Source organism: Falco cherrug, chromosome 1 (genome assembly GCF_023634085.1).
Source record: "Falco cherrug isolate bFalChe1 chromosome 1, bFalChe1.pri, whole genome shotgun sequence".
Classification (NCBI taxonomy): Eukaryota; Metazoa; Chordata; class Aves; order Falconiformes; family Falconidae; genus Falco; species Falco cherrug.
In genome coordinates, this window is record NC_073697.1 from 63,559,986 (window position 1) to 63,583,443 (window position 23,458).

The window sequence follows — 23,458 nt, forward strand, 5'->3', positions numbered from 1 at the left end:
ATTTTCAGTAAAAGTTCAAACGAAAGTTCAGTGGAGTGCCCTATTCCTGAACACTTCTGGTGGTAACAGTGATAGGAGAGAAAACTGAGCAGAAAGAACAGTCAACAATGTGAGAGCAGAGAAGGAGTTACCATCAGAGCCAGCCTTCCGTCGTGTACCGGATCGTGACGCCCGTTACAGTCATGCGATGAAATTTTCACAGGCAAATCACAGGGAAATTGTGAGACAGACAGCATTAGCAGAAATATCCTTAAAACCTGCTAAAAAGGGGAAGGGAAGGGAAGGGAAGGGAAGGGAAGGGAAGGGAAGGGAAGGGAAGGGAAGGGAAGGGAAGGGAAGGGAAGGGAAGGGAAGGGAAGGGAAGGGAAGGGAAGGGAAGGGAAGGGAAGGGAAGGGAAGGGAAGGGAAGGGAAGGGAAGGGAAGGGAAGGGAAGGGAAGGGAAGGGAAGGGAAGGGAAGGGAAGGGAAGGGAAGGGAAGGGAAGAGAAGGGAAGGGAAGGGAAAGGAGAAAATTCAAGTAAAATGACAACCAAGAAAAAGCAGGATTAGGTATGACTGTCTTCAAAATTTACTTCATTTGTACAATGCTTGGAAATGTCAAATGTAAAATTTCCACAATATTTTTCCTCATTTTTTTTTTAGTAGATTGCTCTTGATTAACTGAAATAAATTAACCTGTGGGTATTAATTAATCTGTTTGTGTTGGATAAAATACATGTTGAAGTACTTTTTATTCCAGTTTTTGAGCAGCCCTGTGTTTTATTCAGAATATTGGAATAGGCCTGGTAGGGTCTTTGACTCCACAGTCTTAAAAAATGTATTGAAAATTCCATCCATCTGTGCAAGATATATACAGATGAATGAATTTATTACTGGCTACATCTGTTTTCAAGATACAGATATATCTAACTACATTGGCTAGTTGAAAAATCTGCATGAAGCATGCAAAAATTGCCTGCTACAATGGTAAGTTAGAACATCTTAACTGAATGTCACCACTGTAGCTCTCATAGTACCTTTTCTGAAAGTGAAAATATTTCCTTCTTTCTCCCTCATGCATCACCTGTTGAAATCTACCCAGTCTACCTCACCAATCTACTTCCCCTTTCTTCTTTCTGCTCCCTGTGCAAGACCTTGGCAGATACATCTTTGTATTTAGTTTGAACTAAAGCAAGGGTAAGCTTTTCTGAGCTTAAAGCAGCTGGTTAGGAGTTGAGCCTAGGTGGCATACAAGTTTTATTATACAGCTTCAGCTTCTGAGACAGTACCTCCATAAAGATTGTCAATATAAAATAATAATAATGTAGATTTTTATGTTAAGAACAATTCATGCCTGAAGGCGTGCTCTATAACTTACTGCAGGTAAGCAATGATGTTACAATTACAAACAAAAGGACACAATATATTTCCTGTAGCTGACATATTTATATATGCTTATGACATGAAAATGGGATATATTGATATTGATTCTTACTTAGATCCTATTTTGATATATGCTTTTATTTTATAGACATTGACCTTTATATGATCCCATTTATATGAGGGAAATTTTCCACACATTCGGAGTGATACAATATTGGTCTGAATGAACACTTCCACAGTGTTCTTCATTTGGCTAATTTACATAGTAATAACCCTATGTGATGTGCCATAACAGTACTAAAGATGGTATAGAGTACTAGAGATAGTACAGAGACTGGAGCTTAAATATGACACAGCTTTGTTATGGAGGATGGCCTGTTATATTGATGTTGAATGTTGTGTGAGGCTTTTAATGATTTAGTTATTTAAAATGCAGAACTTTCAAAACAAAGGAGTAAAGAAGGCAGCAAACCATGTTCTCTATGTTTATAATGAAAAAGAAACAAAAGTTTTGTAAGTGCTGAAAGAGTAAGAAGAAACAGGTTGTCAAATCCTATTCAATAACACAGAACATGTGGGAGAATGAGAACAAGTATATATGTTTTATGCTGAACATATATATTAATCCTTTAATTTAGAAATTTTGTTTTAGTAATACGGTTCCTTTGCATGTACCAGAAAAGAAATGCCAAAGTTTTATGACAAGGATTGTGTCAGAAACACAGATTGGGTAGAGTAGGTAGACCAAGACCATACTCTTACACCGCGCTTCAAAAAAGGTTAGTAAATTAGTTTCAAATACAGGAAGGGTAGATTTTATTAACTTTTAAAGTAGAAGACTTGATTTCTTAAACAAGAAGAAAGTCACAGTGACCAGCAAGACAAATAAATAAGTTAAAAGAGCTGATAAACAATTCTTTCCCTGCCCACTGTGCCCTTGCAGGAAAGGTTCTTGTTTCACACACTGCATTCATTTCAGCTAGTTGAGCAATATTTTGAGAAAAACTTCCCCCTAGTATTTATGAGGCCATTTTTGTTTCCATTATCCCTGGCAGATCGCTGTGTATCATCAGCTCATTGTTCCTTAAAACAGAGACTCTTACTTCCTTGCTATGACACTGTGATATGACCTAGGCAGCTGAAAGGAAAGGGGACATCCTGCCATGCCGCACACCTTCTGTTTGTTACTCAGGTATTCAGGCACTTTGGAGGTCTGGTAGGCATTCATTGAACTCAAATTCTTTTCATTCATATAAGCTGAATTTTGATTAATACTATCGAGAAGAATACCATGTAAGCAAATGAAGAAAGTGCTCTTTCATGTATGTGAAAATCACCTTCTGGATCAGGCAACTCAGTTTACAGTAGGTTAGAAGTCATGTGGGATGGGAACGTCTGGTCACGAGAGCCCTCTGTCTTTTTAACTGGATGAAATAATATTCCTAAATATAGTGAACTCCAGAAGCTGGATACATGTACACAAAGATTAATCAGAATTTAATCTTAATATTAGTAAAATGGGATAAAACCATCAGTAAAGACCAGGAATCTTCATCTTGAGGAAATCTAAGGGCTTTGAGTCCATAGTAAAAGAGGATGTAATACTTTATACACACAGTAGACTAAATCTTTATGAGCTCTACAGTACACAGTCAAGCACTGGGTACTCAGTTCTTTATGATGGAAACCCCTAAACTTAGCTGTAAGTCTAGATTAATTTTAGCAGAAGTACTAGGTATAGTACTCCATACTATGGAATAAAACATTGAGCCTTAGTGATGATGGAAAACAGCTTCCTTTATAACTATCAGCTTTTCAAAATTCTGAAGTAATCTAGGTTTTTAACTATTTGGATTGGCAAATCCTAAACCAAACCATAATCTAAGATTAGTTAAACCTGGAGGAATAAGCAATACCTCTTAAAGAAACGTGAAGCTTATGACATTGTAAATGCCAGTTTAATTAAAATCTCTTTGAGCCTTACAATACACTGAAGTCAATTGAGTTCTAGACTTATATGCTATGTATATTTTAGTGCTCTAGGTTCATAAGCTGTAAACCTGAACCTAGTCTTTATAAAAGGCTCAATGACCACAATAAAAGGGCCATAATGACTTAGTTCCAGTAGAAACCTACGCTTTTCCTTCTTCTTTATGACCTGAAGAATTTTGAAGACATTCAGAGTATTAAATTCCGACATTAATCATCCTGGACTAAATTAAAACTGGACTACCAATCTATGAACATTATGCAAATCCATGGCTTATGCAGAGACCAACCTTGTTCCTGACATTTATGAGTGCCACAGTTGCTGGTGCTCTCTACTTTTTTCTACAGTTCTTCAAACCCTAATTACAGATTTAAGACTAGTTTTAGAACCAAAAGGACCAGTACCTTACTACAAAACAGAAGATCGTACTTTAACACCAGCCCTTTTTTTACCTCATTCAACCCTACATAATACTAATGTCACCTGAGCTCTTAAAACTTTGATTTTGTGAACTGTCATGGTTTAACCCCAGCCAGCAACTAAGCACCACGCAGTCACTCACTCACTCCCCCTCCTGCAGCAGAATGGGGGAAAGAATTGGAAATAAACAAAAGTAAAATTAACGGATTGAGATAAAGACAGTTTATTAGGTGAAGCAAAAGCTGTGCACACAAGCAAAGTAAAACAAGGAATTAATTCACCACCTCCCATGGGCAGGCATGTGTTCAGCCATCTCCAGGAAGGCAGGGCTCCATCACATGTAATGGTTACATGTGAAGAAAAATGCCATCATTCCAAACATCCCCCCCCCCCCCCTTCCTTCTTTTCCCCTCAGGTTTATATGCTGAGCATGATGCCATATGGTATGGAATATCCCTCTGGTCAGCTGGGGTCAGCTGTCCTGCCTGTTCCCCCTCCCAACTCTTTGTACACCCCCAGCCTGCTCGCTGGTGGGGTGGGATGAGGAGTAGAAGAGGCTTTGACCCTTTGTAAGCACCGTTCAGCAACAAAAAAAAATCCCTGTATTATCAACACTGTTTCAAGCACAAATCCGAAACACCGTCCCATACTAGCTACTATGAAGAAAATGAACTCTATCCCAGCCAAAACCAGCACATGAACTCAGACCAGCTATGGGACTAATGGAAACTGGACAACTACTTCCAATCAAGGAGTTTTAGGTCCCAATTTATCACTGTCTTTTAGCACTAAGATACATTAAGATCATCTAGACTTAAACTTCAAATTGCTAAATTTATAGCTGAAGAATCAGCTCAAGAAAACAGGAGGTTTAAGACCCAGTGGAGAGCAGATGTCTTTCACCTCTGCTTGCCCTACAAAGTGCCAAAGGCATGTTGGCTCTGGACTGGTGAGTCTGGAAATCCTGTTACTAACTCTGGTACTAAACCTGTGTTTCAGAAAACCAGAATACCAGCTTACAGAGCTTAAGGAAAAAAAAAAAAAAAAAAAAAAAGAAAAAGAAAAAAGGAAAAAAAGCGTAATCATCATTATAGCCTAGACCTTTTCTGATCTTTTCAAACACAGTAATTTTCCTTTAATTAGTTAAACTTAAATTCAGGTGTTCCTCATGTTATAGGCATGAGACTGTGAACTGATGCCTCTGCCTTGAGCAATGTGGGTTTGAACTCCATAGTGCAGTACAAGGACCACTCAGTAGAAAGAAAACAACACCTACCAAAGGGGCAAACTTATCCTACCTTGCTGAGCCAGACAAGACAAAAAAATCCCTGCATATCTCCATTCAATCATCATTCCAACCTAGGGAATATTGAAGATAAGTGGAATGCAACACTTTTGTTTGTGATGCATTAACACAAATCATTACCCTAATTTCAATCCAAACCTTTAATTAATATACCAGTACTGTCCATAACAGTGCAAATGGTTCTGTTCCAGTTTGGCAGTATGACATACAGTAGGATAAATGCCATATAAGCAAACTTATGTTACAAGATTTTTTTTGTTATTATTTATGATGTGGACTTAAAGTAACCTATTTGACTAGCCCTCAGTCTGAAATAGATCAGTGACGAAAAGTGTGATGTGAAAATGTGTCTTGTTTCTGAAGTGAAGCTAAAATGCTTCTCAAAAGTTGGCATACACAAAGGTAATCTGTAAGATCAAAATGTTTCAAGTATGAGGCTACCTAGCTTACTCCTGTTTAGAGAATGTATTTCTCATTCCTGCTACTTGGGGGCAGGGGAATCACTTCTTTTCTAGATCAGCTGTTTCTGCCAGTTTAAAGGCTCAGAAGAGAACTATCCAAATATTTGGGTGTCCTCCTTCCCATTAGTACGTAAAGAACTATTTGTACCTAGAAACATAAAATAATCTTTTAAGTATGTTTTCATTTTTTCCTCTGTAGAATTGCTCCAGGTTTTCTTCACTATTGCATATGTGTGTAGTTATCAAATATCCACAAATAGCTGTAGTTTATAGGTTTCATGATTGAGCTGCCTCAGTAAACTCTTCAGGTTCACAGGGCACACAATGGATTGCCAAATAGCAGAGATTGTTTAGCATTTCATTATACCAAAGCTGATATATGACTATTATTTTGACATTGCTGTCTTGAAATTCTTGAAAAGCACAGTGGCAGGGTACCTAATCAAATAGTCAGTGATATTTTACATAGTAAGAATTGTCGAGGGTAAAAGAAAGTCAATAAAAAAACCTAAATTATGAAAAGGTAAATATTCTTGCTCAAATTCTGTCAGATAAAGAGATGCATGCAAAGGCAATCCTAAAGGTTTTTTGGGGTTTGGCAAAACTTTCGTTCAGGTAGAAAAATGCCAGCACTCTCTCAAATGCCCCCTTTTCCCCCCTAGGAAAGGCCCAAGGATGGTGGGGAGAGAGCGGGAAATGGACAGCTGTACTTCCATCCAAGTTTACAGAGAGTAGGCAAGAACAGCCAAAAAGGCAGAATTGTTTTTTATTCTGCGGATCTGCATTTACAAGAAAGAATCAAAATATAGTGGTAAAGGAGTATACATCCTTGACTACAGGCCAGGGAGAGGATGATTACCAAGTTTTTAGAAGTTGTGTTGTTTTGTTTTGTTTTGTTTTGTTTTGTTTTCTGAAGGCTACAGCTAATTGAGATACTGGGGAGTTCTTTGTAAGACATTGCAGCCACATGAGGAAAAGGAGAATGGCCAGGGCAGAACTTCTACTCATCAGCCTCCTTCTGTCTGTGTAAATGCAATTCAGATAGGGTACAGGTTTTGCGCTACCTTTTTGTACTGTAGAGAATTTTTTACTGTAAAACCAATGTCAGATTGGTTCATATTTAACTGGTAGAGAACTAGCTTGAAACTGTGCCTGACCCCATTACTGAGAAGATGCATTTGCCCTCTGCCACGGAGGCTCAATGTTTATGGGCCCTTGATTGCCCCTGAGTCACAGGATGCTATTGTGTTCAGAAGCGCTTTTTTTGAAGCTGCACTTGGCGTAGCAATTGCAACTGTTTCACTCTCAAAGAGACCAAGCCATAATTATCCTTGCCTTTGCCATCTCTGAGCCCATGGGATTCAAAGTGCTGATCAATCTTTAAAGCTTTATGCAGCTGAACTCCCTACAATTTGAAATTAATTTCTATTATTCAAAATGGGAGCTGAGACATAAGCCCAAAGTACTTGAGATATTATTCCCCATGTACACACCTGGGGCTGGTAGCAGGAAAATTTCTTTGGAGGACACTTGACTTCGGTATTTACTTCCAATCTATTGATTTACCCAGTTGATCCATCAGCTCCTGTTTGTTAAATATGTAAGAGTTGAGATCTGTGAGGTCAGGTTTTTAGGTAGATTAGTGAGAAGAACGTTAGTGCCATAAAACCTTAAAGGTAGATGATGATGATAGTGATGATTATGTAGGAACAGAATTTGTGATTGTCTTATTATTTTATGACAAGAGTTTTTTAACATAATTGCTTTCTGGTAGTCTGATACCAGAATTCTCTTTCAGTTTTTTGGGAATAATTCCAAAGTTAAAGGATCCATGCCTCGTTTAAAATAAAACTGTCTAATCCAGAGAGCTATTTTTTTTTTTATTGACAGCTGAGCTAAAACTTGTTTGAACTTAGGCAGTTTCATAAAGACAAGAATATGTTAATAAATGACAGGGAGCACTGAACATATTTTGCTACAATGGTTATAAGACTAGAAGTTTTCCAGAGAAGTGCACAGTGCCCTAGGCACTGGAGTGTGATTTCAAGTATTCTCTTTTGTACCTTGCCTACAGGTTAGCAAAATGTAACAGAATATATTCATTTTTTTTAGGAAATGAAAAAGATACCCTGGGAAGATTAATCTTTAAATGTGACAGTCAATAATGATTATAATAGTTTTATTGACACTATTTTCAAGAAGAAAAATCAAAGGGCAGAGAAAACATGAAATGAAAATGGAATATTCAGTAACTATCAGAATGACTTTGTCAATATGATTCATGATGTTAGAAAACTATTTTAGAAGATAAAACTACATATACCAAGATGAATTATGAATACACTTGCCTGGACATCATGGCTCCTACACTTTATCTGAAGTGCTAAGCACCATTACCCACTGTTGGAGAGTGCCAACACATCCCTTTATTCTTCATCTAAAGGACTTACTGTCTGCATAGTATGTGTATAGCAGCAAATCCAAATCAGAAGCTCCTTTTTTTTTTTTTTGGTTTTTTTGTTTGTTTGTTTGTTGCCTTTACCAGCTACATTTGAGAGATGCTCCTGTCCTACTTACAGGACATTATTGCAATCAACCACCACTACACTTCTCAAGGCATTGAAAATCAAAGTTTAGACAAAGGTTTAAGCAATCTGCTGCTCTGGCCTTTTGTTACTTATACTCAGCAACCAACAAAATTATAGCCATGAATCTGAAAGGTAGCAAATTTTAAACTCCAAAATGATGAAATATTTGCAACTGTACTGAGTAGAAGTGTGGTTCACGTTAGTTTCTGGCCCTTAACGATAATGCCTTTAAAGTGTTCCCCTTTTAGCTCTTTTCTGGAATGCTGTTTTCAATGCATTTTACTTTATGAAGATCACTTTGAAGCAGTTTTCACAGAAGGAAAGATCATTTGGCCCAGTGGCACTTGGATAAGAACTTAGCATAATTCCATTTAGGGTCTTCAGAAAGTAACTTTGAGATGCTAAGTAAATCAGCCAGCTGTGTCTGTTGTGGAAACCTACAAGGGCAGAGAATTTTCACATTAAACTTTCCAGACAGGTTCATTCAAAGTGATCATTCCCGAGCTGAATTGGTTTGTATGCACTATTTGGAAATGTACTTAGTATTTATATACTGCAGTTTGTACCTGCTCTTCCTAAGGCAGAACACTGCACGTTCACTTGGCTGACAGATTTTAGTGGTATCGCTCAGGAAATAATGACCCAATGTCTTCAGAAGTCAATTTGACTTTTGGAGGAAGGCTACAACTTCAAGGTCCTTAGGGATAACTGGTGTCATTAAAGAGTATTTTACCCTCTGAGAATCTCAGAGTGCTTTACAAATTTAGTGTTACACTATAGCTCACAGGCAAATAACTTTTAAAGCAGTTCTGTAGTTTCCCCAAAGTTTTATAAACCACACCATTCAGGACCTGCTCAGGCCCCTGCTTCCAGCTGATCCCTGCCACTTCGCAGTGCGACCTCTCCTGGACTTCCTCAAGGAGGAATAATTGGTCGGGGCTTACTTTGAATAAGGGAGAACCACAATATAAATATGTTTTGCTCCATTATGACTTATAAATTTTGAGAAGGAGCTTTTTTTTTTTTTCGGGGGGGGGGGGGGCGGGGCACCCTTTGCTATGCCTTGAAAAATACAGCTCCCCGGAAGAAAAGAAGAAAGGGAAGAAAGAAGAGGATGAAGAAAAAAAAAAAAGGGGGGGGGGGGATGAGAAAAGGAAAAAAAGATTTTAAAAAAGAGAAAAAAAAGAAAGAAAGAGGAGAGGGAGAGGAGCGAACTAGTCTTAGCGCGGCTGCAGGAGACCGGGAGATTCCCGTGCAGCCCGCTCGGAGCCAGTCACGCCGTTATTGCAGCGGCTGTGCCCGCCGAGGAGGAGCCGTGCGGCGGCCGGCGGTAACGGCGATCCGCCGAGCCGAGCCGTGCTGCGGCGGCGGAGCCAGCGGGCTCCCCCAGCGCCGGCGGCCGCGGTAGGGGCCGGGGGCGGCGGGGCCGTGCAGGGCGCCTCGCCTCAGCCCCGGGCGGCGGCGGCCCAGGGGCCCCGCGGAGCCGTGGCGGCGCGGAGAGGTGCGCGTTGCTGCCGCCGCGCTCCGCTAGAGCGGTGAGGGGAGGGAGGGAGTGGTGCTGCCGGGAGCAGGGTCCGAGGGGGGCGGACGGAGTGCGAAAGACGGGGGAGAGAGAGAGAGGGAGGGAGGGAGGGAGGGAGGGAGGCGGGGGGAAGGAGGGAGGGAGGGAAGGAGGGAGGGAATCGGCGATCCGGCGCAGCTTCCCCACTCACTCTCTCCGCTGCTGCAACTCCTCAACTCTGCCCGCTCTTTGCCTGGACATGTCTTAAGAAAGTTGTATCTCTCCTTCCCTTTCGCCTTCTTTTTTTTTTTTTTTTTCTTACCCCCTTCTCTCCCTCCCCGTCTTTTTTCCTTCCCACCCTCGTTCAAGTTTGAAGCAGCGGATGGGTCCGAGCCGACATGCCGCGCTGTGGAGATGGGGACGAGCGCGGCGCCTGCTCCGCGCCGGGGCCGCGCTGAGCGCCGGGGCAGCGGCGGAGTCCACGCACTAGAGGTGTGCGGGCAGCGGGGCGCTGGTCGCTGCTTCTCAAAAGGACAGCAAAGAAAGGGGGGGAGGAGGCGTGCGGAGATGAACTGAGCTGGAGTGGACTTTGGGAGAAGAGCGCCGAGTCCAGCTGGTCTGGTGAGTTCTTTGTTTAATGAGTTTATGATGAGCGGGGTGCTCAGAGGGATAATTCCCGTCGGAGTTCTGGCCCTCTCGGTTGCTGCGTTGTTGAAAATACTCAGGTCTTCCCTTCAGCCCATAGTTCGTAACTGTGTAGTGCATGTATGTTTCTGCATCTGTCTATCTATGGATATGTGCACACCGACGTTAGCCAAAGCCATGCGTACCTGGGGCTGAGGACACCCTCAGCCGTACGGCCACCTTCACGGAGAGAGCGGCACACACGTTTTCCGACCCAGCCCCCCCGCCGCCGGATCCGGGCTCGGCGCCGCGGGCTACCGGCTCTGCTCTGCCGGGCTCGGCCGAGCCCGGGCTGGCTGCGGGCACAGTGCCCGGCCGCCCGTGCGCTGTGGCGCGGCGCCCCCTGTCCGACCGCCGCGGAAATGCGCCGCCGCCGCCGCGGGGCAGTCGGTGCCCGGGCCGGGGGCTGCCGGCCGGGGCGGCACCGGGAGGGGGCGCGGGCCCTGCGGGGGCGCTGCGCGGCGGGGCCTGCCGGCTGCGGGGCCTGCCGGCTGCGGGCGGGTGGACCTGACAGCCGGCGCTTCTGAAGGGGCCGGCTGCTTCTTCTGATCTGCAGCCTCGGGCGGGCAAGGCTCTGGTTGCAGCCGGGCCCCCCGCGCAGCTGGCTGTATTTATTTATGTGGCTAATAAAAAACGTGGCGGGGCTAAGGCGCGGTACATGCGCCTCCATCGGCTTCTCCCGCTCGCAGCCCGGCTTCGCCGTGAGCCCGCTGGGTCGGGATTCCCCAGGCAAACGTTTGATCGTTATTAAGCGTGATCACTTATTAATGAGCGAGGAATCCTCCGAGAACTATTTCGGAGCATTAATCTTTAACGCAGGGCTGGCTGACGGACATCCCTCAGCGCGGCTCCTGCAGGGCGCTTCCCCCGCCCGAGGTAGCCCACAGCCCCCCCCCCCCCCGCCCCGGGCCGGGGGATCGCCGTCGCGCAGCCCCGACTGCCCCCGGCCCCGCACACGCTAGCCGGCTCCTTAAAATAGCGGCGGGGAGCCGCGGTGGCCGTCAGTCGGTTTTGGTCTCCGCTGAGAGACCTCTCCCCGTGGGGCCGGTAAGCGGCGGCTCACCCAGCCGCGGGCCCCAGGCCGGGAGGCGTGAGGCCAGACCCGCCGGCGCGGCCCGGGGGCGGCAGCCCGCCCGCCCGCTCCCGCTCTCCGCCCGCGGGAAGGGGAGCGGCTGCCGAGCCGCTGTGGTCGCGCCAGGGCGGTCCCCGCTGCCACCGGCGCGACTGGGCACCGCGGGGCTTGTCCCGGGTACCCGCTACTCCTCGGACGGCACAGCCCCGCCATCACGGACCGCCTGTTCCCGGAGCGGTGGCGATTTCCCTCGCCATCCCCGTAAGATACGCCCTGGCAACAGTTTCTGAAGTTTCTGAGTAGCTTCTCCGAAAGACGAGCTCGCCACACACAAACCGCCCGGGGCGAGCGTGGCGGAGGTGAGGTGTCCCCACCACCGCCGGGCCACCGGGAGGAGCAGTTTATGCTGTGGTTCGCCCAGACACCGCCGCCCCTCTCCGCGCCTCGCCCTTCCCCGGCGGGGCAGGGCCCCGGGCGCGGAGGCCGGCCGGGGTGCGCGGGCTGCCGCTCCCGCGTAGCGCCGCAGAAACGAGTTCCGGAGCGGCGGCCGTCCAGCGCCGCGGAGGAATACGGCGGCGGGGGGCGGCGCGGTGCGGCTGGGCACCGGCGAGGCCCGGGAAGAAAGGGGGAGCGGCGCGGCAGCCACTATGTGGGGCCGGTCCCGGCCCGCGCCCCCGCCCCGCAGGCAGTGAGCCGCGTAGAGGTGAGGCGCGGAGCGGCGCGGGCGGGGCGCAGCGAGTTGGGAGAAGTTTTGGTGGTGGGGGAGGGCGGGCAGCGGCGCGGGGAGGGGGCGGCCGGGCCCCTCGGGAAGTCTTGGCGCTGAGGCGAGGCCGCCCGGTGGCGCTGGGCGAGCGGCCGGTTCGAGTTGCAGCGGCCCGCGGAGCGGCGCCGGCCCCCTCCCCGCTACCCCCCGCCCGGCGCCGGCCCGGGGTGGCTGCCGGGCGTCGCGGGCCCTGGCGTCCCGCTGTCCCCCGTCCCCGGCGGCTGGAGCCGCGGCCGCGCTCCTCTGGGGACCGGCGGGAGTTCAGCCGGCAGGTTGTTGGCCAGCCGCGCCGAGGGAAGGGGGCGGCGGCGGTGTTTCCCCTGGGGACACGGTGTCTTCGGGCGCCTCTGATGGGCCGCTGCAAACTTCATTCCCGGGTAAGCCGGCAGGGGCGATTCGCGGCGAGCAAGTACCTTGGGGTGACTTTCTTCCTTTGTTTGCGCTTTAACTCCACGTCCCTCGCCGGATTCCTCCGTAACGCGAAGGGCAGCGCCCGCAAGGTCGCGGCGTTTGCTGGAGGACCCTGGCGGAACGCGTCTGCCGGCCCCGGCTGCTGCTTTTTCTTTCTCTTTACAGCAGTTGAAACAAAACAAAGCTTTGCTTGCAAGGTGCGCTTCTTAATCTCTGGGCATCAGTAAGTGACGGCGTGGTTTACCGCTGATAATATCCCCATGTTGTAAACTTTTTTTTTTTTTCCTGGAAACGCATAAGTAAATTAAAAATACTGCCTTCTAACAGAAGTTTTCCCCTACGGTTTAAATTCTTGCTTTCAAGTTGTTTCTAGGCAATTGCATGGGAAATGTTACCTGTATGCTCTTACCACCTCTGCAGTCTTTCTGTAAAAGAAAAGAATGCTGTGTGATGGATGCGTATCTCCTATTTACTTATCTAACCATCTGGAAATATTAATCTGTTTAGTGAGTAAAATATCATACTTTAACGCTGAAAACTATTTAATTTTTAAGATTTTGTTTTGTTCTATGAGAAATCCTAAAACCGCACTTCTAGGCGACTGGAGGGGAGCTTTAGCAGTCGTCCCAGTAGTGAGATAGTCTCCTGGGTTTTATAAATTACCATGTGAAAGAACTTTATATGGATAAGTTATCAGTGCAAATAAGTAAGCATAAAATTTCTTAAAACCCTCGGAGATTTGCATCTTGTAAATTTTTTTTTAAGTTTAAAACTGAGTTCAAACTCAGTAGAACTATTTGTCATCACAAACTTTAAGGTGCCATGTTAAATTTTGATCAGACTCATTCATAGAGATTGGAGATCTGCTTTTCCTTGTACAACTGGTGAGTTCGGTATTGCATACAGTAGTAACTGCCCTACAGATAAATTGTCAGAATTCTCTGATGAAAGATTCAGAATCTTTGCTTGCTGTTTGAATGCAATTGCGGTGTTTTCCTTTTAACAGCGAAGATCTCGAAAGCATAAACCAAAGTATCTCATGAGATTAACTCATAATGTGGAGAAAGCAAGCATAAAAGTTACAGGACTTCAGTCACAAGTTGAAACTGTTTCATTAATCTGTGCGACAATGTACATTTTTTGAATAATTTACCAGCTTTACTGAAGTAATGTTACCCTACACTTTCATCATGTGTTAATTTCTGAATACTAAAAGAGGCAGCCACCCTCCCTCTCAGAAAAGCAAAAGACGCTCTTAAGCTTTTTGATTGGAAACTTAAGCATGTTGAAACAGCTAAACTGGATTATTTTTGTTTATCAGTTTATATCAATAATTGCTGTTAAACAATTGAAAGAATAGGTGTAACTATAGTTGGTACAGCCCGCAAAGTCACATGATCTCTCATAGACTCCTACAATCAGAACCCTATCATAACAGTTTAGTTACTGCAGTAATAACTTTTCACAGTGCGTTTGTGTCAAATGACATCAGTTGCATATGCTGATCAAAACTGAGCTTAAAGTAAATAAGGGGATGTTTTGATTGGTGGAGACATTTTAGTGTTATTAATCAAAGAAGCTGGTGCATGTATCGGGGGGGGGGGGGGGGAACCCCATGACATTTTTTGAATGTTAGTGAAAGATTTTGGTAGACAAGCATTGTAGAAACAGCACTAAAGAACCTCTCTTAGCCCTCAGAATGCTCTCTGATGTGTCCCTAGAGTGATGTAACAGGCCATGCTCACAGAGTCTCCCTCTGCTAATGTAAATGATGTCGTTCAGTAGGTCCTCCTGGACTTGCAGATTTTGCATGTACAAAAGGGATACCGATGGGACTAAGAGTTATTGTGACTTGGGCTGTGTGGCCTGATTTAGGTTTTTTTTCTACCTGTGACTTTTATTTGATTGCTGGGGGGGTAGATCTCTCAATGTACGCTCCCCATTGATACACTATGTAAAAGATACGCTTGTTTTCTGTTTGGGTTTTTTTTGCTCTTGTTGTTGTTGTTTGCTTGGTGTTGAGATTGCCATTTACTAAATTGTGTATTTAATGCTTAAAACTTTCAAATCTCAAACTATAAACTTTGAAGTCTACGTACTGTAAACATATTGCTAAGAGAAAGTCTTTTATAAGACTGCTATCTTAGCCAGATCATATTCCTTTTTAAGTTATCAGTTTGAGGTCTGCTAGCCCCAAAGCTTTGCTTGTTGTTATAGCTTTAATGTAAAGTTAGTTCATATTTCTAATTTGTGCTTAGTATTTTTTTTCCATATACAAATTGTCTTAATGGTGTTGATGTGTGAATAATTTTGTTAATGTTGTAATTAAGTAAAATTATCTTACATATCCTAGTGCTGAATACGCATATAAATAAAAATGACTTGTATATGCATATAATTAAAAATTATCTGAATAATAATTTCCAAATAAGAAACCAGAGTTAGCTTTTTGGAATAAATATGGTGTGCACTTATAAACCTAGGGCTATGATGTTTTGTTAAGCAAACAGTTGCCTTTGTGTGTTGAAAATGGATGCAGAAAATACTAAACTGGTTATATTCCAAAGATAATAAAAAATTTAGGAGTTCAAACTGTAGCCTTTGGCTAAAATGTTTCTGAAATTCAGTCATTTTCGCTCACTGTAATGACCCATCTGAGTTTATATCTAACACATTATCACTTTATCTTAACACTTTCATACTTTCCCTTAGTAGTTTTTACAATTGGCATTGTTTAATAGCTTAGACACTTATCAAGATTATATTATGTTGATTTTTAGATAATCCCAGATAACATTTTTTAGTTTCTAGTAGCTCTGTGAATTATGACAAGATGGAAGGTTTCAATGTAACAGAAATGACTAACTTTTTTTTTTTTTTTATCTAACATGGTTAACTGTTCAGTAGAGAGATGCTCTTAACTCTAGAGCTCTCTATCATGACGCAGGAAACCTCAGAAGTTGCTTCTGAGAAGTGTGCCCTCTTACTGGTAGTTGTGTCATTGTGTGTAATAGGCTGCCTGTTCCCAGTTCTGAGCAGACTTCTCTTGCAGAAAAGCAGCAAGAAGTGCATTAAGGTATTATGGCACAGAAAAATACTTACGGTAATAGTAAAACCTACACATGGTGCAACTTTGAATTTTAACAAGGAGTTTGGATATCTTAATGCAGTCTAATGTATCATACCATGATGCATGTTGTGTCTAACGTGCCGGAGATGTGAGGAGCAAATAAGCAAAGATACAGATAGGTACAATGTTTTTCAAAATAAACGCACCACTTCAGACAACTTGTTGCCATACATAAATGTAGGCAGTGAGTTACTGGATACCATAGCATCAGAGGTGAACCTGGACTTTGGACTTCAACATGAATTTAAATAAAAAAATAAGAAAATAAATTGAAAGAATCCTACTGTAGCTGAGAGACAAAAGAAGGAAAGATCACCATAGGTCTAGTTGTTAAGTAGTTTTTGATAATCACTTCCAAAATACCAGCAAGAGAGAGTAAAAGAACCTGTTCCTATTGATTACTTAAAAATGATGTAGTTTCTTAACATGTCTTTTTAGGATGGTCTGAGGGCATCTTAAATTGCTTGGAGTTTTGGAAGTGTTGGTATCAGCTATGTATTGCAGAGTTTTGGTTGTTTTTTTATTTGGATGTGGTTTTTTGATGAAAATGTTCGTTTACTTGGCAGTATGTAGGAGGATCAAGCCCTGGAGATCCAAGTGTCAGTTTCTTTCCAGGAAGAATCATAGCCTGGGAAGAAGCATAGATAGAGAAGGAATAATATTGTTAACCCATCGAAATGGTGGCTGTGCCAACCTCACGCTCATTTGCCTTCCCAACCTTTCCTTCATCCAGCATTAAGACCTTGTAAGTAGTGGTTCTAGCTAGTGACAGACTTATAAAAGCTCATTCACTTTTTATTGTTCTCTAGGGTTATAGCTTTAATAATGTAAATTAAATGCTAGATTTGGAAGACAGATGCTTTTCTTTCTTTTTATTTTTTTCCCTTCCAAAATGGTGCTAGCTATCTACCGTTATTTCCTATAGTTTGCATAAATCTTAGTCTTCACAAAATCATTGACTTACTAATGGTTGCAACTGAATTCCTTCCTCTGAGGTTTTGGAATGAACTGTTGGCACAAGTAGATCAGTTTGCTCTAATGCTTTGTAGTGGGCAGAGGCAGTCCATGGAATTTCAGCCAATGCAGTTGTTCATGTAACTACTTGAGCAGGTAGGAATTAGGAGAGAGAGAAATAACTGTAAGAGACAATGTAAGTGGAGGAAAGAGACAACATAATGTGATAGTTTTTGAGCTAAGACAAATGGAACCAGTGTGAGGATAGGCACTTGAGGAGAGGCTGACAGCCAAAGACAGAGTGAAGATAAACTAGGGCTAAAATGGAGGGGAAAAGGTCAGGAAGAATTAAAGAAGGGTACAGTTAGGAATTAGTACAAGTTGTAACAGACTGGATAGGGAAGAAGATGGTAAAGGAAAAATATTTAGGATAAATAGGGAAAGATGAAGGAGAAGAATTTGTACTGCTTAAAGTAATTAAGTCAAAGCTAGATTGCTTTCTACTTGCTGGAAAGAAAATTTTCCCCAAAGATTTTGTTAAAAGTTTGGACTTGTTGAGGAAGTATTCTGAAGCTTTGGTTTGTTATCCTGTGAGATTTTGAGGAGTAAAGACTTGCTGTAAACAGAGATGAAGAAGGTGGTCCCAAAGGTCTTTTTCTGGAGCTTTCTGCCTTTCTTCCTGCTGCAGTCTTGCCTGGATTTAGGCATTGGAAATGATACACTGACTTCTTCAAAAGGAAAAGCCAGGGAGGATGTTTCTCCATGTCTGTCCTGCTGCTCCACACTCTTCCCCTGTCATTTGAGAGTGTGTGAGAAACATGTCTTAATCGTTCCCCCAGTTATTTTGGTAGATTCCTGTTCTCATAGCTCTTGATACCAATTTTTTGGTTCTGTTCTGAGGGGGGAATAAAGGAATATGTCTCATCTTTTATTGTTTTTACAACTTTGATGCTTGATAAAAATGTGGGGTTTTTATTATATGTGCTACTCCTATAAGGGTACTTAGGTCTGGAGAGAATACAATACATACAGAATTACTCTGTTCATAATTTTTCTAATTCTTGGAACAGGTACTTACCGGATACTCTGAAGAATTCATGGTAATTTCAAGCCAACCCTTGCAGTTATTTCCACATCATTGGACATCAGCTATTTTACAGTCTAAGTGAAATGAGGGAGAATTTTCTATCAGAAGACAATGTCACATACGAAGTAGAGGACTGGATGTGAATGTTCACAACTCCAGATTAGTTCAGATCTAGTTCACTCGCTTATAGCATACAGCACTGACATATGTTGCTTCATGGAGTTGCTTATTTGAAGTTAACTTTGTGTGTTCCCCTTGTGTCATGGTAGTAATTCCTAGACTTTTGGTTGTGTGGATTCTTGACATTTTTTAGGAGTTTTACTTCATATGCTTTTCTGTTACTGTAAATCTTGTTGAAACTTTCTGTAAAAAAGGGTCTAATGTAAATGTGTAAGCTAGTTTTCTTTCAAGTGTGAATTCTGAACTAAACATAATTATTTGAACAGTCGTAAGTCTTAACACATCTCTCTCGTTTCAGGGTTTCTTTGTAATTGCTGCCATGGGAAGATACTTGACTATGCTGTTGCTGCTGATGCTGCTGGTGCAGCATTTTGGAAACTGTGAAGGAAATCAAAGGCCACATCATGCTCCACCAATGCAATTTACACAAGTACAGTATAATGCCACTGTGTACGAGAATTCTGCAGCCAAGACTTATGTTGGGCATCCACTGAAAATGGGCATTTACATTACAAATCCGTTATGGGAGCTAAGATACAAAATTATTTCTGGTGACAATGAGAACTTGTTCAAAGCTGAAGAATATGTTCTTGGAAACTTTTGCTTTTTGAGAATACGGACCAAGGGAGGAAACACAGCTATCCTTAACAGAGAGGTGAAAGACCATTATATGCTGACTGTTAAAGCAGTTGAAAAAAACACAAATGCTGAAACGCGCACAAAAGTCAGGATACAGGTACTGGATACAAATGACTTGCGGCCTTTGTTTTCTCCGACATCTTACAGTGTTTCTTTGCCTGAAAACACAGCAATAAGGACCAGCATCGCAAGAGTCAGTGCAACAGATGCAGATATAGGAACAAATGGAGAGTTCTACTATAGCTTTAAAGAAAGAACGGATGTGTTTGCTATACATCCAACTAGTGGAGTGGTAGTTTTAACTGGTAGACTTGACTACTCGGACACTAAGCATTATGAGATGGAAATTCTTGCAGTGGACCGTGGGCTGAAGCTGTATGGTAGCAGTGGCATAAGCAGTATGGCAAAACTAACTGTTCATGTAGAACAAGCAAACGAATATGCCCCCGTTATTACAGCTGTTACATTGACTCCATCAGAATCAGACAGGGATCCAACTTATGCAATTGTAACTGTAGAGGACAATGATCAGGGTGCAAATGGGGAAATAGCATCATTAAATATTGTTGCAGGTGATCCACTTCAGCAGTTCAAAACAGTGAGGTCTGTTCCAGGAGGTAAAGAATACAGAATAAAAGCCACTGGTCACATTGATTGGGAGAGCCACTCTTTTGGATACAACCTTACACTTCAAGCTAAAGATAAAGGAAGTCCACCACAGTTTTCTTCTGTAAAAGTTGTTCATGTGACATCACCACAATTTAAGTCTGGTCCCGTCAGATTTGAAAAAGAGATATATAGAGCTGAAATAAGTGAATTTGCCCCTCCAAACACACCAGTGATAATGGTGAAAGCTCTGCCTAGTTACCCACATTTAAAATATGTATTTAAAAATACACCGGGCAAAGTGAAATTCAATTTAAACACTCACACTGGTCTTATTACTACTTTAGAACCCATAAAAGCACAATATGCATCCCATTTTGAACTTGAAGTTGTGACAAGTGACAGAAGAGCTTCTGCAAAGGTATTAATTAAGGTACTAGGCATGAACAGCAATCCTCCTGAATTTACTCAGACATCCTATAAAGCCTCCTTTGATGAGAATGTGCCAGTAGGTATGAGTGTCATGAGAGTAAGTGCAAAAGACCCTGATGAAGGGGAGAATGGTTATGTGACCTATAGCATTGCAAACCTAAATCCTTTACCATTTGTGATCAACCATTTCAGTGGTGTTATTAGTACTTCAGAAGAGTTGGATTATGAATTGATGCCAAGGGTTTACAATTTAAGGATTCGAGCTTCTGATTGGGGTGTACCATACCGTCGAGAAGTTGAAGTTCCTGTTACTATTGTTTTAAATAACCTGAATGACAATATACCTCTCTTTGAGAAAATAAATTGTGAGGGAACAATCCCCAGGGATCTTGGTGTTGGAGAACAAATAACAACTGTATCTGCTATTGATGCTGATGAGCTCCAGTTGGTGAGATACCAAATTGAATCCGGAAATGAACTGGATTTATTTAGTCTAAATCCAAATTCTGGAGTACTTTCACTCAAACAGTCACTAATAGATGGCCTAGGTGCTAAAATGTCTTTTCACAGTTTGAAAATTACAGCTACAGATGGAGAAAACTTTGCAAAACCATTGTATATCAACATAACTGTAGCTGCCAGTCGCAAACCTGTCAACTTGCAGTGTGAAGAAACTGGAGTTGCCAAAATGCTTGCAGAGAAACTCTTACAGGCAAATAAATTGCACAGTCGTGGAGAGGTTGAGGATGCTTTCTTTGACGTTCACTCTGTGAATCTGCATGCACCTCAGTTTAGAAGTACTCTTCCTAGTAGCATTGAGATAAGAGAAGACCAGCCTGTGGGCTCCAGCATAATACTTCTGAATGCTACTGATCTTGATACTGGCTTCAATGGAAAGCTAGTGTATGCTATTTCTGGAGGTAATGAAGACAGTAGTTTCATTGTTGATATGGAAAGAGGAGTGCTGAAAATCTTATGTCCCCTTGACCGAGAAGTAAAAGATAAATATAGTCTGAATATTACTGTCTATGATCTTGGAATACCACAGAAGTCTGCCTGGCACGTTTTAGATATAAAAATTTTGGATGCGAATGATAACCCACCAGAGTTCCTGCAAGACAGCTATTTTGTTGAAGTGAGTGAAAACAAAGAGCCAAACAGTGAAATAATTCAAATTGAAGCTACTGATAAAGATTTGGGGGCTAATGGAGAAGTGAAATATTCTCTTCTTACAGATACAGACAAGTTTACTATTAATGCTGTGACAGGAGTTGTGCAGATTGTAGGTGTTCTGGATCGTGAAGAACAGCATGTCTATTTCTTGAAAGTAGAGGCTAGGGATCAACCTACTGAAGAACCTCAATTATTTTCAACAGTTATTTTGAAAGTGTCTGTAGAAGATGTAAATGATAATCCTCCTAAATTTATTCCTTCAAATTATCATGTGAAAATTCGAGAAGATCTTCCTGAGGGAACTATTATTACATGGCTAGAAGCCTATGATCCTGATTTAGGCCAGTCAAGTCAAGTACGATACAGTCTTTTGGACAGTGGAGATGGCACCTTTGACGTTGACAAACTAAGTGGAGCAATACGTATTGTACAAAGACTGGATTATGAAAAGAAACAGTTTTATAACTTGACTGTGCGGGCCAAGGACAAAGGAAAACCCATGTCATTGTCCTCTACATGTTATGTTGAGGTTGAGATAGTTGATGTGAATGAAAACTTGCACCCTCCACGGTTCTCCATATTTGCAGATAAAGGCTTTGTAAAAGAAGATGCCCCTGTTGGCTCCTCAGTAATGACAGTATCTGCTTATGATGAAGACACAGGACGAGATGGGGAGATTAGATACTCCATCAGAGATGGATCTGGTCTAGGAGTTTTTCGAATAGATGAAGAAAAAGGTAAGGTGGCCTTCTGGGTTTTTTATGTTCTAAGTAAAATCATTTGCCAGCAAAGAGATAAGAGAAGCAGCACTGTCACAGTTCTCATAGATATTCTTGTTAGGATAAAAAGATGTCACCAATAATGTGTATACCACTTCAGTGAAATTATATGTATACATTTGATAAGTAATTTTCTTCTGTTGTCCTTATTTCTGTCTAACCTACCTAAAGCCATTCTTAGAGTTTAAAATCTATGTGACCTGGCAAAAATAAGAATACTACTGATATAAAATGAAAGTCTGCCTCATGGGAACACTGTTGTCATGTAGACAGTGGGACTGTGAAGCTAAGGCAGAAAAATGCTTTCTGCATGGATTTTTGTGCTTTTTAATCTTAAGTGATATCTCTGTTGCTTCATTTACTGGAGGCGTGCATGGGTATGATATTGCAGTACATGCTGGGTTTGATAGTTACCTTTTAGAGTTGTTAGAGGTGCCCATCTATAAGTTAATAAGTGGTGCCTTCTTCATGGAAAGACTTCTGTCAAAGAAAGTATAGATGCAGTCTTTTAAAAAGAACTTGTATAAATGAAGCAGCCTGAAGTGTTGATTTATTTCATTAATAGTGCCTAAATTGTCAAGCAACTCTGAGAATTATTCCAGTGTCATCTATTTGGAAGAAACATAATTATGGTTTCAATAAAATTCTAGTGCTGACTTCTAACATTTTGGTTGGGCACCTGTGTACCTACCCATTCATTTACATCTCTGATAAAGATAGACCATTGATACTGTGCTACTATCTAAGCACCTTAAAATAAATTGAGGAGGAAACTTGTGCAAAATTCAGCTGTGGGTTACATGTAGGTAAATTGTGACATATGTGATTGATGTCTTACAGAAAAAAAAACCCTTGTAACTGTGAATAAAATACAGAAATCATATCTGATTCATCCCGTACCATTCTGTGTGTTCTGTATGCTTCCCACAATTCCTGAATGTGGGTAATACAGACTCACAACCTCACTTTACTGTTCAAGGTTTAGGTGAACAAACTGTTACTGGCAGTATTTTTTCGTCTATAGAAACTGAGTTATTAAATTATGTATTTTGTGGCTAAAGAGCTAACTCTAGAGCTTGAAATATAGCATTGCTTCTCTTAGCTTTGCTTTTAACAGAGCACATAATTAAGATTATGGAACAGATTTTTGTTGTAGTTTAACCCCAGCCTGCAACTAAGTACCATGCAGCTGCCCACTTATTCCCCTCTCTGCTCCCAGTGGGATGGGGAGGAAAACCCACGGATAGCAATGATTGTAATGAAAAGGGGAGAGAGGAATAAAAACCAAAAGGAAAAAAAAAACCCACCCAAGTGATGCACAATACAATTGCTTATCACCTCTTGACCAATACCCAACCCAGTCCCTGAACAGCAGTCGGCTGGCTCCAGCCAACTCCCCCCAGTTTATATATTTAGTATGACATTCTATGGTATGAAACATCCGTTTAGCTATGTACATTCCCAGCTTCTTGTGCCATTCCAGCCTTCTTGCTGTCAAGGCCTGAGAAACTGAAAAATCCTTGACTTGGTATAAACATTACTTAGCAGCAACTGAAAACATCAGTGTGTTATCAACATTATTCTCATACTAAATCCAAAACACAGCATTGTACCAGCTACTGAGAAGAAAATTAACTCTGTCTCATCCGAAACCAGGACAATTTTCTAAAAATGGAGAGTTGAGTAGTTTCACTTTTGGGTTTTTGCTATGTGTGTAGACAATTCATTTATAAATCAGTATGCCTTTTTTTTGACAAATACATTCAAGTTTACTGTGCATTATAGTATCTTAGAAAAGAGTATAGTTGTCCTATAGAATGAACCTGAGTTTGCCCATTTATTGTCCAAATGATAGATAACAGGAATGAGAATGAGAACCAATATGTACCTGTGTACCACCTGTTCATGTGTATGTGCACT

The 23,458-nt window shown here is 42.3% G+C and overlaps 1 protein-coding gene across 8 annotated transcripts in view; it reads left to right on the forward strand.

The window, feature by feature from the left end:
- The first annotated feature begins 9,941 nt into the window (after positions 1-9,941).
- The window catches only part of FAT1 (FAT atypical cadherin 1), a 112,160-nt gene continuing 98,643 nt past the window's right edge, over positions 9,942-23,458 (forward strand). For 3 of the 8 annotated variants that reach the window (XM_027808275.2, XM_055706191.1, XM_005441241.4), the window contains exons 1-2: positions 12,436-12,524; positions 18,208-21,496. In XM_027808275.2, coding sequence (XP_027664076.2) covers positions 12,498-12,524; positions 18,208-21,496 — 3,316 coding nt within the window. In that variant the 5' untranslated portion in view covers positions 12,436-12,497. Of the gene's footprint in view, positions 10,250-11,973; positions 12,088-12,430; positions 12,525-18,207; positions 21,497-23,458 lie in introns of those variants that run through there. The other 5 variants (XM_055706175.1, XM_055706198.1, XM_014281583.3 and 2 more) reach the window with 4 other exon arrangements.